Below are 12,729 nucleotides of genomic sequence, written 5' to 3' on the forward strand. Positions count from 1 at the left end.
GGGTAGTTGAGTTAGCACAGAGCACGTGCTTGGGGACTGTCCAGTTCTGGGCACAGCAGAGAGCGGGTCTTGACCAGATCCAGACAGCACCCTCGCTCACCCTCAGGAAAAGCTCCCTCCCGACTCCACGGCTTTTTTCTCTACTTGCAATTTCCGCCAAACCCTCAGCACAGTGACCGTGATGAATGCTAACACGCATGTTGCTTAGGTTATTGGGTTACATAAAATCTGCTGGAGCTTAGAAGGTTTTTACACATTGACTTTCATCCTTGCTACTTAATTAAATCCCTCACCTGGTAAGGGATTTTTGAGCCATCTCGCTTTCTGTGGCATCAGCCTGCAACTGCGACTGTTGAAATACCAAAATGCCAGTTGTGTTTGATGCCTCAGGTGCAACACGCCCGAAGCCTTCCAAGTCCCTGAGGAAGACAGATATTAACTGAGAACTGAAGATGACAGCAGAGGAGATTGGATCAGCATAGCAAAATGAGCACACGAATCTGCTTCCCCTCCTGCTCCAGCTCCTAAATGTGTCAGAAAATTTCATTTTTAAAGAATGTTTCCGGCCAGCGCCGTGGCTCACTAGGCTAATCCTCTGCCTGAGGCACCAGCACCCTGGGTTCTAGTCCCAGTCGGGGTGCCGGATTCTGTCCCGGTTGCTCCTCTTCCAGTCTAGCTCTCTGCTGTGGCCCGGGAGTGCAGTGGAGGATGGCCCAAGTGCTTGGGCCCTGCACCCCATGGGAGACCAGGAAAAGCACCTGGCTCCTGGCTCCTGCCATCGGATCAGCGCGGTGCGCCAGCCGCAGCGTGCCGGCCGCGGCGGCCATTGGAGGGTGAACCAATGGCAAAGGAAGACCTTTCTCTCTGTCTCTCTCACTGTCCACTCTGTCTGTCAAAAAAATAAAATTAAAAAAAATAAAAAAGAATGCATACTATGAAAAGCTATGCATAATTTCAATATTTTTTGCACAAAAAAATAAGTTTATCCTTAATTCCTATATTCCACTTTTCCACAGACATTTTGGCATGCCCTCATGTAACTGACAGAATCCTAACTGTGCTCATAGCACCATATTACTGCTTGCAACAAGCAATTAGTAGCAACGGTGCTGGAGTGCAGCATTAAGCCAATCCCTGCACTCTATAAAAAGTTAAAGGGCACATGCCCAAGCAGGCCCCTACATGGGCACAGATGCCTGAGAGGGAAGAATTGTACCGACACAACTCTGACCCTCCAGACCTCCCAAAAGGCAGGGTGGGGCAGAGAGCGGCTCCACTTAGGAGGAAGATCAACTACCTTCTCTTACACCATGGTGAAGAAAGTATAGGAGGCTGCAGACTGTTTGCCTGCCATACTTTCACGTTTCAAAAAAGATGAAAACCATCAAGCCTGGGGGAGAGAGGTGCTCAGCAAATCGGGTGTAATTAAGAGCAGAGACGTCTGCCCAGCTGTGGACACTCACCACCCTCTATATTCAGTCTTTAATGCAAACAACCAAGAAATATCAGATGTTGCAGAAAATTCTGTGACATAAGGAAAAACAATAAGATAAAGAATGGGCCAAGGAATCCCGGGGGAAACAATCAATTCAATAAAGGAAGAAAAGTGTTTTAGAAATGTGATATCCTGGCCGGCGCCACGGCTCACTAGGCAAATCTTCCGCCTTGTGGCGCCGGCACACCGGGTTCTAGTCCCGGTTGGGGCGCCGGATTCTGTCCCGGTTGCCCCTCTCCCAGGCCAGCTCTCTGCTGTGGCCAGGGAGTGCAGTGGAGGATGGCCCAAGTGCTTGGGCCCTGCACCCCATGGGAGACCAGGATAAGTATCTGGCTTCTGCCTTCGCATCAGCGCGGTGCGCCGGCCGCAGCGCGCCAGCAGCAGCGGCCATTGGAGGGTGAACCAACGGCAAAGGAAGACCTTTCTCTCTGTTTCTCTCACACTATCCACTCTGCCTGTAAAAAAAAAAAAAAAAAAAATTGTGATATCCTCAGAAAGATTCATTGTAATACCACATCTGTGATGGAACGCAACCTTCAGGTATCTTTCAGACAATTAACAAAGAAACCATAAGAGGGGCAGGCGTTTGGTGTAGAAGTTAAGATGCTGCTTGGGATGTGTGGTTCAAGTCCCAGCTCCAGGTGCTGGCCTATGTCACGGCAGATGAAGCCACTGCCTACACATCCGTATGAACTTTGGTTTGAGTTCCGGCTGCTCCACATCCCATACGGCTCCTTGCTGATGCACCTGGAAAACCAGCAGGAAATGGTCTGAGCGCTTGGACGCTTGCCATCCACATGGGAGACCTGGAAGGAGTTCCATGCTCCTTGCTTTAGCCTGGTCCAACTCTGAGTTTCTCTCCCCACCCGCCGTGTGTGTGTGTGTGTGTGTGTGTGTATACATAAACCTTAAAAAAAAATACAGCTCCACTCCTGATTCCAGCTTCCTGCTTTCTAATTTTTTTTAAATTCTCAATATTATGGTAAGTGATGGAAAAGAGAAGCCCAAAAGCAAAATAGATAATTAGGAAATCAAGAAAAATTTAAGAACACGGGTGGGGAAGGAGATTGGATATGTGTAAGAAATACAAAAGGCATGGCATGTGAATCCAGTGTGACCCAGGGCTGAAGTTCCAGAAGAAAAGAAGGGAGTAAGAAGAGGGGGAGCAAACAGTGGGAGGAATAGTAAAGAAATTGTCCCAACATAAAAATTACGAGTCTCATTATAAAAAGCTCCACTAAAGTTCTGGATACAAGTAGTTAACACACACACACACACACACACACACGAACACATACACACAACACACCCCTAGAGAATAGTCCAAAGTAAGCCAATTTTTTAAAGTGGCAGGCACAGAAAATGAAGCTAAGACAGTTTCCCAGGTTTCGAGATGCTGCTGAGAAGATGTAAACAATGATAAACATAGGCACTAATTCTAGCTGTCAATATAAAAAGTCTGCATACGTGCAGACATGTAAGGACACACAGGACATGGCAGGAAGTCATGGGACAACGTATGCAGGGCCTTCCAGAAATGCATCCACTGCTAAACTTTGGAGGATTTTGCAATGCGAATATTATCATTTATGTCTTAAAGAAGATAGGATTTAAATAAAGCCAGAAATTATGCTTGCTTTCAATGTGTACTGAGGCTCTTTTCTTAGAGAAAACTGATAAAAGTCCTGCTTATTTATTTCTGTTTTATTTAGGGTTATTTATATAAATATATTTCTAATTTCTGAATTTAAAGTATCATATTTTGCTCTTTCATTTTTTTTTTCCTTTCTCTATTTCTCCATCTAACTCATTTATCTTTTGATTTTAGGCCAGGAGACATGATCACTCTTCTAGAGGATTCCAATGAAGACTGGTGGAAAGTAATTATTTCCTTTTATTTAAAAAATCATTTGCTAATGATAATTCTAGTTAATGCCTCAATTATATATTGTTCCTCTTTTTTCTTTCCAGGGGAAAATTGAAGACAGGATTGGCTTTTTTCCAGCCAACTTTGTTCAGAGAGTACAACAAAATGAGAAGATTTTCAGATGTGTCAGAACGTTCATTGGCTGTAAGGAACAAGGACAGATAACACTAAAAGAGAATCAGGTGAGTGAAGCACGTACTCACACCAGGTGTGACCACAACAGAGCAGCAGTCATTGAAACCAACACAAAACACACACAGGACTTAAAGGGTGGGGTCTCATCCCAAGTGCTCAGTCTGCAGAAAGGTAAGCCTACTCCAGGATGCAGTGTGGGAAGAGCTAAACACACAGAACTGAATGTGAGGGGGCTCCCAGGGTAGAATCCGCTCAAAGAGGACACAATGTCATGGCAGCAGGATGAGACTCTCTGGTCTCCACGCTATTCTCAGAAAACCATTAGTCTCCGGTGTGCGCAACTCCTCTAGCTAAGGCTCTGTGCTAGTGTCTACCAACCTGTGGCTAATTCTTCCTGGGCTCATGGGAATACTTGGTCATTATTTGCTGCTATGTCCCAAGGTTCATTGCACATGGGATTCTTTGTGATGCTGTCAACTTTTCTGAGAAGTGAGACGTGAACCCCCTGCACTTCTGTCTCTTGCTCCACATCTCTTCCAAGGAATGCTGCCAGAGACAGAGGCAGGAACTCACAGCTTCACTCTTTGTCCCACTTTTCTCTTGGGCTTCCCACAGCTCCTTCTTCCTTCATGCCATATCCTGTGTCTTTACTACAGAGCACGATAATGTGCTCAGAACTCCAACTTTGCTCTGGATAGATTAAGGGAAGATTTAGGGAATTAGAAGTTAAAATTTCCTTTTCTCTCTGAATCAAGTCTCAGAGCAAACTTCAATTTCCAGTTTTGGAAGTCACAACTCCTACCTGTCTTTCTGCAATATTGGTATAACACTTCTACTATTTCCCAAGCCATTGACTGCCCCTCATTGAAAATGATGAGGCCCACCCTGCAAAGGAGCATAAAATGAAAAATGGAGAGAGCTCCCAATCTCTTAGTGCACTTTCCCAAAGCCCACAATAGCCAGGACAGGGATAGGCTGAAGCAGAGAGCTGGGAACTCAATCCATGTCTCCCTTGTGGGTGACAGGAACCCAAATGCATGAACCATGACCACTGCCTTCCCAGGGTGCACATCAGCAGGAAGTTGGAAGCAGGAGCAAGAGTGGAGACAGGACTCAAAAACTCGAGTGCTACATCATAGGTTGGGAGCATCCCAACCAGTGTCAGAACTGCTAGGCTAAAAGCTCACCCCAACCATTCCACATGCCACAGGTGGCCCTCTCAAACACTCTCCAGGTATGATGATTTACCTTTATTTTTGACTACTCAGAAGTCACCAAAAGAAAAAAAATCATATAGAGGAATAGCTTTTTTTAAAAGTTTGCTATCTCTCCCTTTATATTTACTTAAATAACAGTTACCAAGAATGAGAGACCAATAATTCTGAGTGTTATCTTCCTGCTATATTTTTGCAAAGACAGGGAGTGAAATTGACATTTTCAAAATGTAGTGGACTGATGTAGCAGGATGCATCAGTCCACTTACTTGGAGTGATGATTCGGTGCTATGTGCTAAGAGCCATGAAATTGCTTAAGCTCATAAATGCAGTAAATCTACTTTCTATAATGAACCCAAGAAAACGATCTAAAATACATCATGGGGAAATTTTACATGAAAAATAAAAATCATTACAGTAGCATTCAAAATAGTGAGAATCAGGGATAATCACAGAGCAAGAGGAGTGATAAAGTCACCAGTAATAGTTTCTTTACTGGGCAATATTAGGAAACAAAGCAGATGTTATGCTGTATGATAATATTATGGACAGGATATTAGACTTGAGATCCGGACTCCAGTCACTGCTATCTCACAGTAAACAGAAAAGGGGGAGACAAAGGCAGGACCTGAGGCCCTGTTTTTTTTTTTTCCTGGGAGCCATAGAGACCAGACAGAGCAAGCATCAGATGAGATCCAGGGACTTGAAAAACTACCCCGCCATACCCCTGTGCCCACCAGTACCACCATCACGAGCTGGTCACAGGGTCCCATGGCACCAGGTAGCCCATGGGAGAAAAAGGATGAGGAAGGAGTACAGCAAAGTGGCATAGGAGACAAGGCAGCCTGTTGACCTCCCAGGAGGGACAGGGAAGGGAGAAGCTTGAGGAGATAGTGACAAACCCTTGTCACATGTGGCCCAAGTAGGCTTCCTGCCTTTGGAGAACTGGGAGAGCCAAGGAGAGAGGGCAAAGATCTTAAAATACTATGTTGCCATACTAAATGTATTTATAAATACATTTATAAAAGTAAAGGGATGAATTAACTACTAATAATACAATGGTAGTAAAAAGTTACTACAAATATGAGAAATATTTTTAAGTGGAAGCTTTGTTTAAGGTTCTTTGTTTCCCACAAAAAATTACTTTTGTGGTATAAGTGTACAAAAGTTGGATTTGAAACACTCGTCTTATCTCTGGAATCTGATCATGTACAGCTGCACCATCTTGCTGTGGTTCTTCTGAGCCTCAGCTTTGCACATGCGAACACAAGAGTGTGAGCACACACACACAAGTCACCACACCCCACCACAGCCGTGTCCAACTGCAGGAGCTGCTACTGTGTGACTGCAGATCCCCAAAGAGGCCTAAGCCATCTGGTGATTTTTGAATATTAAAATCTTCAATACCCTTCAAGAGCCTGGGCTCTATGGTTTCACTCTGGCTTTACAGCTTACTTGAAGTTGACAGTCTCCTTTTCATAAAAATCACTTAGAGCATGTGCCCACTTTAGCACACACTGCATTTTGTAACCGTGCAGCTTCTCTGTCACCTGGTCCCTTGTGCACAGAGCATCTGTTCAGAGATCCAAAGCCACCCGTGGACAAGCATGAAGTGCTCCTTGCTTCAGCTCACCTGTTTCGGTGGATTCCCTGGGGCCAGTGCTTGCCCAGCATATGCCCGGCCTACACATTCCCCAAGGAGTTAACAGCAGAGGCCATCACCTGCCCGTAGAGAGCAGTGCCCCTTAGGGAGGGCACCCCCGGGAGCCCCCAGCCCCACCCCGGAACACTGCACACAGAGCACTCTGCCTCCCACAGAAGTGGGTGCAGCCTCGTGTGGCCACCCCCTTTGGCACTGTGATGACTCGTGGAAGAGAGGCCTTCCTCTCTACTCTCCCGTTCACCGTCACCGTGTGGTTATTGTTGCAAGCACTGTCCTTCTTAGTCATCACCTTCTCGTGTTATATGAACACACTATGTAAGGTTTATGAACACTACATACATAGTTTTCTTTGAGGCACATACATGCCCTATGAATTTTATAGACTATTTGTCATTACTACATTATAAATGATGAGAAACAAAGGCTCCTACTGGCTGTGTGCCTTGCTCAACTGGCAAAAACCCAGTAAGTGATCAGGCTATAACTCCAACGTAGGTACACAGTCTCTAAGTCAGTGCCTTCTGTGGAGCCACATACCCTGGGGAGAGTGGAATAAACTCTGAACAGTGAAGAACCGTTTGCACAGTGTGGCTGTCATAAAGACAAATGCTTGGGACCTGAGGACCCCTCGAAGACAAGTTCTTGCTCCCGTAGGCTCCCTATTGAGTCCTTCTCAATTCTAGGCAATGCCATCATCATCAGACCGAGACCCCCTCTCTAGTGCCCCACACCCCCACACAGCAAGCAGGCACTTTTCCCAGCTCTATCCCATGCCAACACTTCACACTTCTCTAGTTTTATCCAACCGGATCCTCCCCGTTCCAGAAATCTGGAAGTCTTTTGAACAAAATAAATTTGGGAAGGATGTTCATCTTTATTGGCAGAGTATTATTAAATAAGCTTGTTCACATGTTTTTTTTCCCTAGAATAATCTTGTGCTTCCCCATTTTAAGAAAAGGCCATTTGTTTTCATGTTATTAAAACAAGGATCAGTGAAACCAGAAGGCAAATTAAAGTCTGCTAAAGTTCATCAGTTTCCAGAAGGAAAATATCTGCTCAGTGACTCCCATCCATCCTTGGCACATTACCCAAAACAATTTTCTTTCAGGCAAAGAGTTCACACCTGCACTATCCTGGCTCATGGCTGAACTGTGAGGGGTTGAGGTCCAGGGCCAGTGAGACACACAAAAAAAAAAAAGAACCCGCCCCTTCGATTACATATGTTCAATAGGTAACATGGCGGCACTTCAGGCTGAACCGGACCCAAACGGGCCTGTCTGTAACTCTTTGGGAAAAGGCCACAATCCCTGATATTATCGTGAGATGTTGTCTTTGGACCACCTGAATCAGACTCACACGAGAATCAGAATCATTTGGGAACAGGCAGCTCCCACCCACACGCTGAGTCCAGACTTCCAGGGAAAGGCAGGAAGGGAACTCTTCTGCAGACCCCTCAGGCGTTCTGATCAAGGCTGACGTCCGAGAATGGCCTTCCATTCTCCTGTCTCCTTTTCAGGCCTACACTTGTCCTCTGACCACTGAGGGCATCCCTGTTTCCAGTTCAAGATGTGGCACTGAAAGGCACTGAGCGCTCGACTGTCACACCAATTCCCTGTTTTCAATCATTGCCATTAATGTGGCAACCATTTTTTTAAAGACTCACTTTTATTCGCTTGAAAGACAGAATGATGGGGGAGGGAGATCTTCCATCAGCTGGTTTACTCCCCCAAAACCAGGAGCCAGGACCTTCAAGCAGGTCTCCTTTAAGCCACCATCTGTTGCTTTCCCAGGCTCATTAACAGGGAGCTGGATCAGAAGCAGAACAGGTGGGATTCAAACCAGCATTCTGATATGGGATGCAGGCTTTGCAAGTGGCAACCTAACCCGCTGCACCATAACACCGGCCCTGGCAGCTAATTTTTGAAAAAGTCAACCACTTATTTTTGAAATCTATATTAGAAAATGTAAATTTCAAAATTTGTCTCTACTTTAGTGTCCTGAATTGTTTTACGTGGATGATTTCAAAACCAGCTTATGATTTGGGGTGAGTGAAATACTGGAGAAGGAACACAGACCCTGCTGTCATTCAGAAATGGGCATACGCCTGAGTGACGTGAGCAGAATCTGCAACATTTGCATCTGTAGAGTCAGCATAGCAGCACCTGCTTCTCGATGTGCATGTGAGGGTCAGACGTGGTCACCTGTGTCAGGTCCCACTACCGTGCCAGACAGCCATGCGTGCTTAACAAAGGACATTTCCCTTCTACCACCTTCACTCGGAGTGAAGACTAAATGGGAGATTCACCTGCAGTAGGCAAACCACGTAAAGCCACCCAGCAAACATCAAAAGTAGCCTGTAAGGTATTTATAACTCTAAAAATACAAAGAGACAAATGGTCATTAACAGGGAAATAGAAGAAATTTAATTCTGAAAATAAATAAATGCAAAGCATCTCTTTGATTAAATCATTTTTCTGCCTCTGGGGTTGATCTGTCTCTTAATTATTACATTATTTTTCACAGAACTCTTGTTTCCAAATAAAATTAAGTTATCCATTTGTTATGAACACAGCTAGAGTTTGCATTCACACAAGAGTATGTTGCCTTCCTTTTAAAACATAAAAAATCATCGTTCATTCAATCAACTTCAAATACCATAAGAACATTTACTTAAATTCATCCATAGTTCTGTCATAAATATAAAATTATTTTCATTGATGATCTTTGTGTTATAACAAAACTTTTTAACAAAGAGAAATTATTTTTAACACATAAGATGCAAATGTATTTCTTGTAGAAAAAAATTGGAAAATAATATAAAGGTATATAGAAGACTATAGTGACCACAGGCAAGCTAACCATCAAATTATTATCAAATGAAAATGCATAAACATTTTGATACATTGTATACCAAACTTTCAAGTCATATTTTGACATCGTATTCTTTTTAGTTTCCCAGCTTGTGTTTTACATAGTTGATGTTCATCAACACACAATTCTTTTACAAAATCACATTACATTTCAACATACAGATCATGGGCAACAAACCAGCCTGTTGACCAAATCTCGTCTACCACTTTTTTTTTAATAAAGTTTTATTAGATCATAGCTATTTTCATTTTATATGTGCATTATCTGTGCCTGTTTTCATGCTACAACAGCTGTTATTGCAGTAGATTCCCTATGATGTGCAATGCCTGAAATATTTATTTAACGGTTCTCTATAGAAAATGTTTGCCAATCTCTAGTCTAGATATATCACAATGTATTAAGTGTCCCCTACTGTTAGATATTCAGAGTTTTTATTTTTTAACTACCAATGATAACTGCAAAGAACATCTCTAAACCTAAATCTGCCTCCCTAACTCTGATTATTTCCTTAGAATATATTTTACAACTTATACAAAACAGATAAAACACTTTATAGTTCTTGATACATTCTGTCAAACTATCTCCTGAAGAACAGCTAATTTACACCCACACCAGCTGTTTATGAGACTATCTTTGCCAGAATTGAACATCATTATTTTTTGATAGAGGAGTATTTCATGTTAATCTTTATGTTCTCAATGGTAAGAAAGGTAGACATTTTATCACCTACACATTGGACAGTGTATTTATTTTTTTTTAAAGATTTACTTACTTTTTTGAAAGGCAGAGTTACAGAGAGGCAGAGGCAGAGAAAAAGAGATGTCTTCCATCCACTGGTTCACTCCCCAAATGGCCACAATGGCCAGAGCTAAGCTGATTCGAAGCCAGGAGCCAGGAGTTTCTTCCAGGTCTCCCACACAGATGCAGGGGCCCAAAGACTTGGGCCATCTTCTACTGCTTTCCCAAGCCACAGCAGAGAGCTGGATCGAAAGTGGGGCAGCCAGGACTCGAACTGGTGCCCATATGGGATGCTGGCACTGCAGGCACAGCTTTATTCACTAGGCCACAGCACTGCCCCCCCCCTTTTTTTTGAGAGGCAGAGCTACAGACAGAAAGAGGGAGATACAGAGAAAGGTATTCCATCTGCTGGTCCACTGGCCAAATGGCCACAAGGGTTGGAGCCAGGAGCTCCTTCCAGGTCTCCCACGTGGGTTCAGAGGCCCAAGCACTTAGACCATCTTCCCCTGCTTTCCCAGGCCATTAGCAGGGAGTTGCATCAGAAATGGAGCAGCAGAGACTTGAACCAGCATCCCTATGGGATGCTGGCGCCACAGGCAAAGGCTTAACCTACGGAGCCACAACTCCAGCCCCAACATTTGTATTCCTTTTTTGAACAGTTTGCTTGTGTACTTGGCCCATTTTCTTATACTAACTTTTCTACCTCTTACGAGTATTTACACCTGATCTATCATATGGGGCCGACATTTTCCACAGCTCATCATTTGTCTTTCCGTCTTCATGCTTCTTCCTCTATGATAACATAATAACTTCTGGCTGAATCATCTGTATTTTGCCACAGTTCCTCTACAGCTTTAACCTTTCATTTTCTTTCTTCCTTGCCTCTCTCTGATTTCTCCTAGGGGAACACTTCAAGATAGTCCCACATTTTCACCACGACTTTCTGAAGTTTCCATTCAGTCTTTCCTTGCTTCCAACAAGGATTTTAACTTAGTATTTGTTTCTTGTCTTTTCTTCCCAATCAGCCAGGATAGGAACCATTTTGTCTTCAGCAGAGATAGGAACCTTTTTTTTTTCCCTGCCAAAGGCCATTTGGCTATTTATAACATCATAAATATAAAAGGCCTTGCAGTTGCCTTGGCAACCAAATGATTTTTGTGGGCCTTATGCAGCCCACAGCCAGATGTTCTGCAACCCTGCTCTACGCATATTTCCTTTTCATGTCACTTCATCATTTCTGCACCTCAGGAGATTCCTGTAACATGGAGACCAACTCTTTCTCCAACCTACTGTTTCCAATATATCTGAAATATTGCTTATTTCAGACATAGGAAAAAGTCCATTGAAAATGCATATTATGAAAAACACTACACATGGATTTTTTTAATTTGCACCTAAATAAACTTCTCTTTTCATTCCATGTTCCCATGAGCTTTAAAACTGTCCTCATATGTGCATATTTCCTACAATGTTTTATATGTTGCATGATAACAGTCTAGATCATTCCTTTTTGTGGTATGCACAAAAACATGCCCATGTCCTAGCCCTCAAAACTTTTAATGCAGTGTCCTGTATGGCAAAAGGAACTTTGTAGATGTGATTAAGTTAAAGGTTTTGGGATAAGGTATCATGGATTATCTAGGAAAGCCCAGGATAATCACAGAAATAGAAAGGTCACAGTCAGAGAAGACAATGTGACAATGGCAGCAGAAGGAGAGAGAGAGAGAGAGAGAGAGAGAGAGAGAGAGAGAGAGAGAGAAAAGTTAGAGTTGCTGTATTGCTGACCATGCCGATAAAGGAAGGTGCCAGGAGCCAAGGACCTCAGGCAGCCTCTAGGAGCTGGAAAAGACAAGGACACAGATTCTCAGTCTCCAGGAGGAGCCCAACACCTGCTGCACCTTGACTGATTTAGGGCGTCTACTCTCCAGAACTGTAAGATTTTGGTTGGGTTGTTTTAAATTACCAAGTCCTTTTTTTTTTTTTCTTGAAGATTTTTTTTAAAACTTTTTTGAAAAGTAAAGCTACAGAGAGAAGCAGAGACAGAGATCTTTCATCCACCCGTTTCACTCCCCAAATGGCCACAAGAGCTGGGGCTTTGCCAGGACAAAGCCAGGAGCCTGGAGCTCCATCCAGACCTCCCACAAGGGTGGCAGGGGTCCGTGTACTTGGCCACCCTCTGCCGCTGTCTCAGGGTAATGGCAGGGAGCTGGATGGGACGTGGAGCAGCTGGGCCTCAAACCCGCTGCTTATACATGATGCTGGCATCACAGGCAGCAGCTTAACCCACTGTGCCCCAGCAAGAACCTGTAAACCACAGAACCTGCAGTAGTCCACTACAGCAGCAGTAGGAAACTAACCTGTTAGCCAAAAAGGACTTTGCAGGGCCTAGGGTGTGGACCCTGAGGCAGGAAGACTCCCCAAGTCATTTAGGTAGGCCACATCTACTCACTGAGCCCTTGTGCGCAGCGCAGGGCTTCCACCTGATTTCCCGGGGTGCAGCCAAAGAGCAAAGGAGGGATGAGCCAGAGACAGAGACAACATGAGAGGGACGGGACCTACTCTCACGGGACTGAAGACAGAGGAAGGGGCCACAAACCAGGGAATGCAGATGACCTCTTGAAGCTGAGAATGGCCCCTGGCTGACAGGCAGCAAGGAAACAGGGTTCTCAATCATACAACCACGAGG

At 44.2% G+C, this 12,729-nt stretch overlaps 1 protein-coding gene and 1 long non-coding RNA gene across 27 annotated transcripts in view; one reads left to right on the forward strand and one right to left on the reverse strand.

The window, feature by feature from the left end:
• Positions 1-12,729, reverse strand: part of LOC103350379 (uncharacterized) — a 547,263-nt gene that overhangs the window by 504,746 nt on the left and 29,788 nt on the right. The window lies entirely within an intron of this gene.
• STAC (SH3 and cysteine rich domain) overlaps positions 1-12,729 on the forward strand; it is a 146,230-nt gene that overhangs the window by 130,061 nt on the left and 3,440 nt on the right. For all 3 annotated transcript variants that reach the window (XM_051858945.2, XM_002716238.5, XM_070072956.1), the window contains 2 exons: positions 3,324-3,375; positions 3,467-3,604. In XM_051858945.2, the coding sequence (XP_051714905.1) occupies positions 3,324-3,375; positions 3,467-3,604 (190 nt within the window). The remainder of the gene's footprint in view (positions 1-3,323; positions 3,376-3,466; positions 3,605-12,729) is intronic.

Source organism: Oryctolagus cuniculus, chromosome 4, assembly GCF_964237555.1.
Source record: "Oryctolagus cuniculus chromosome 4, mOryCun1.1, whole genome shotgun sequence".
In the NCBI taxonomy this organism is placed as follows: Eukaryota; Metazoa; Chordata; class Mammalia; order Lagomorpha; family Leporidae; genus Oryctolagus; species Oryctolagus cuniculus.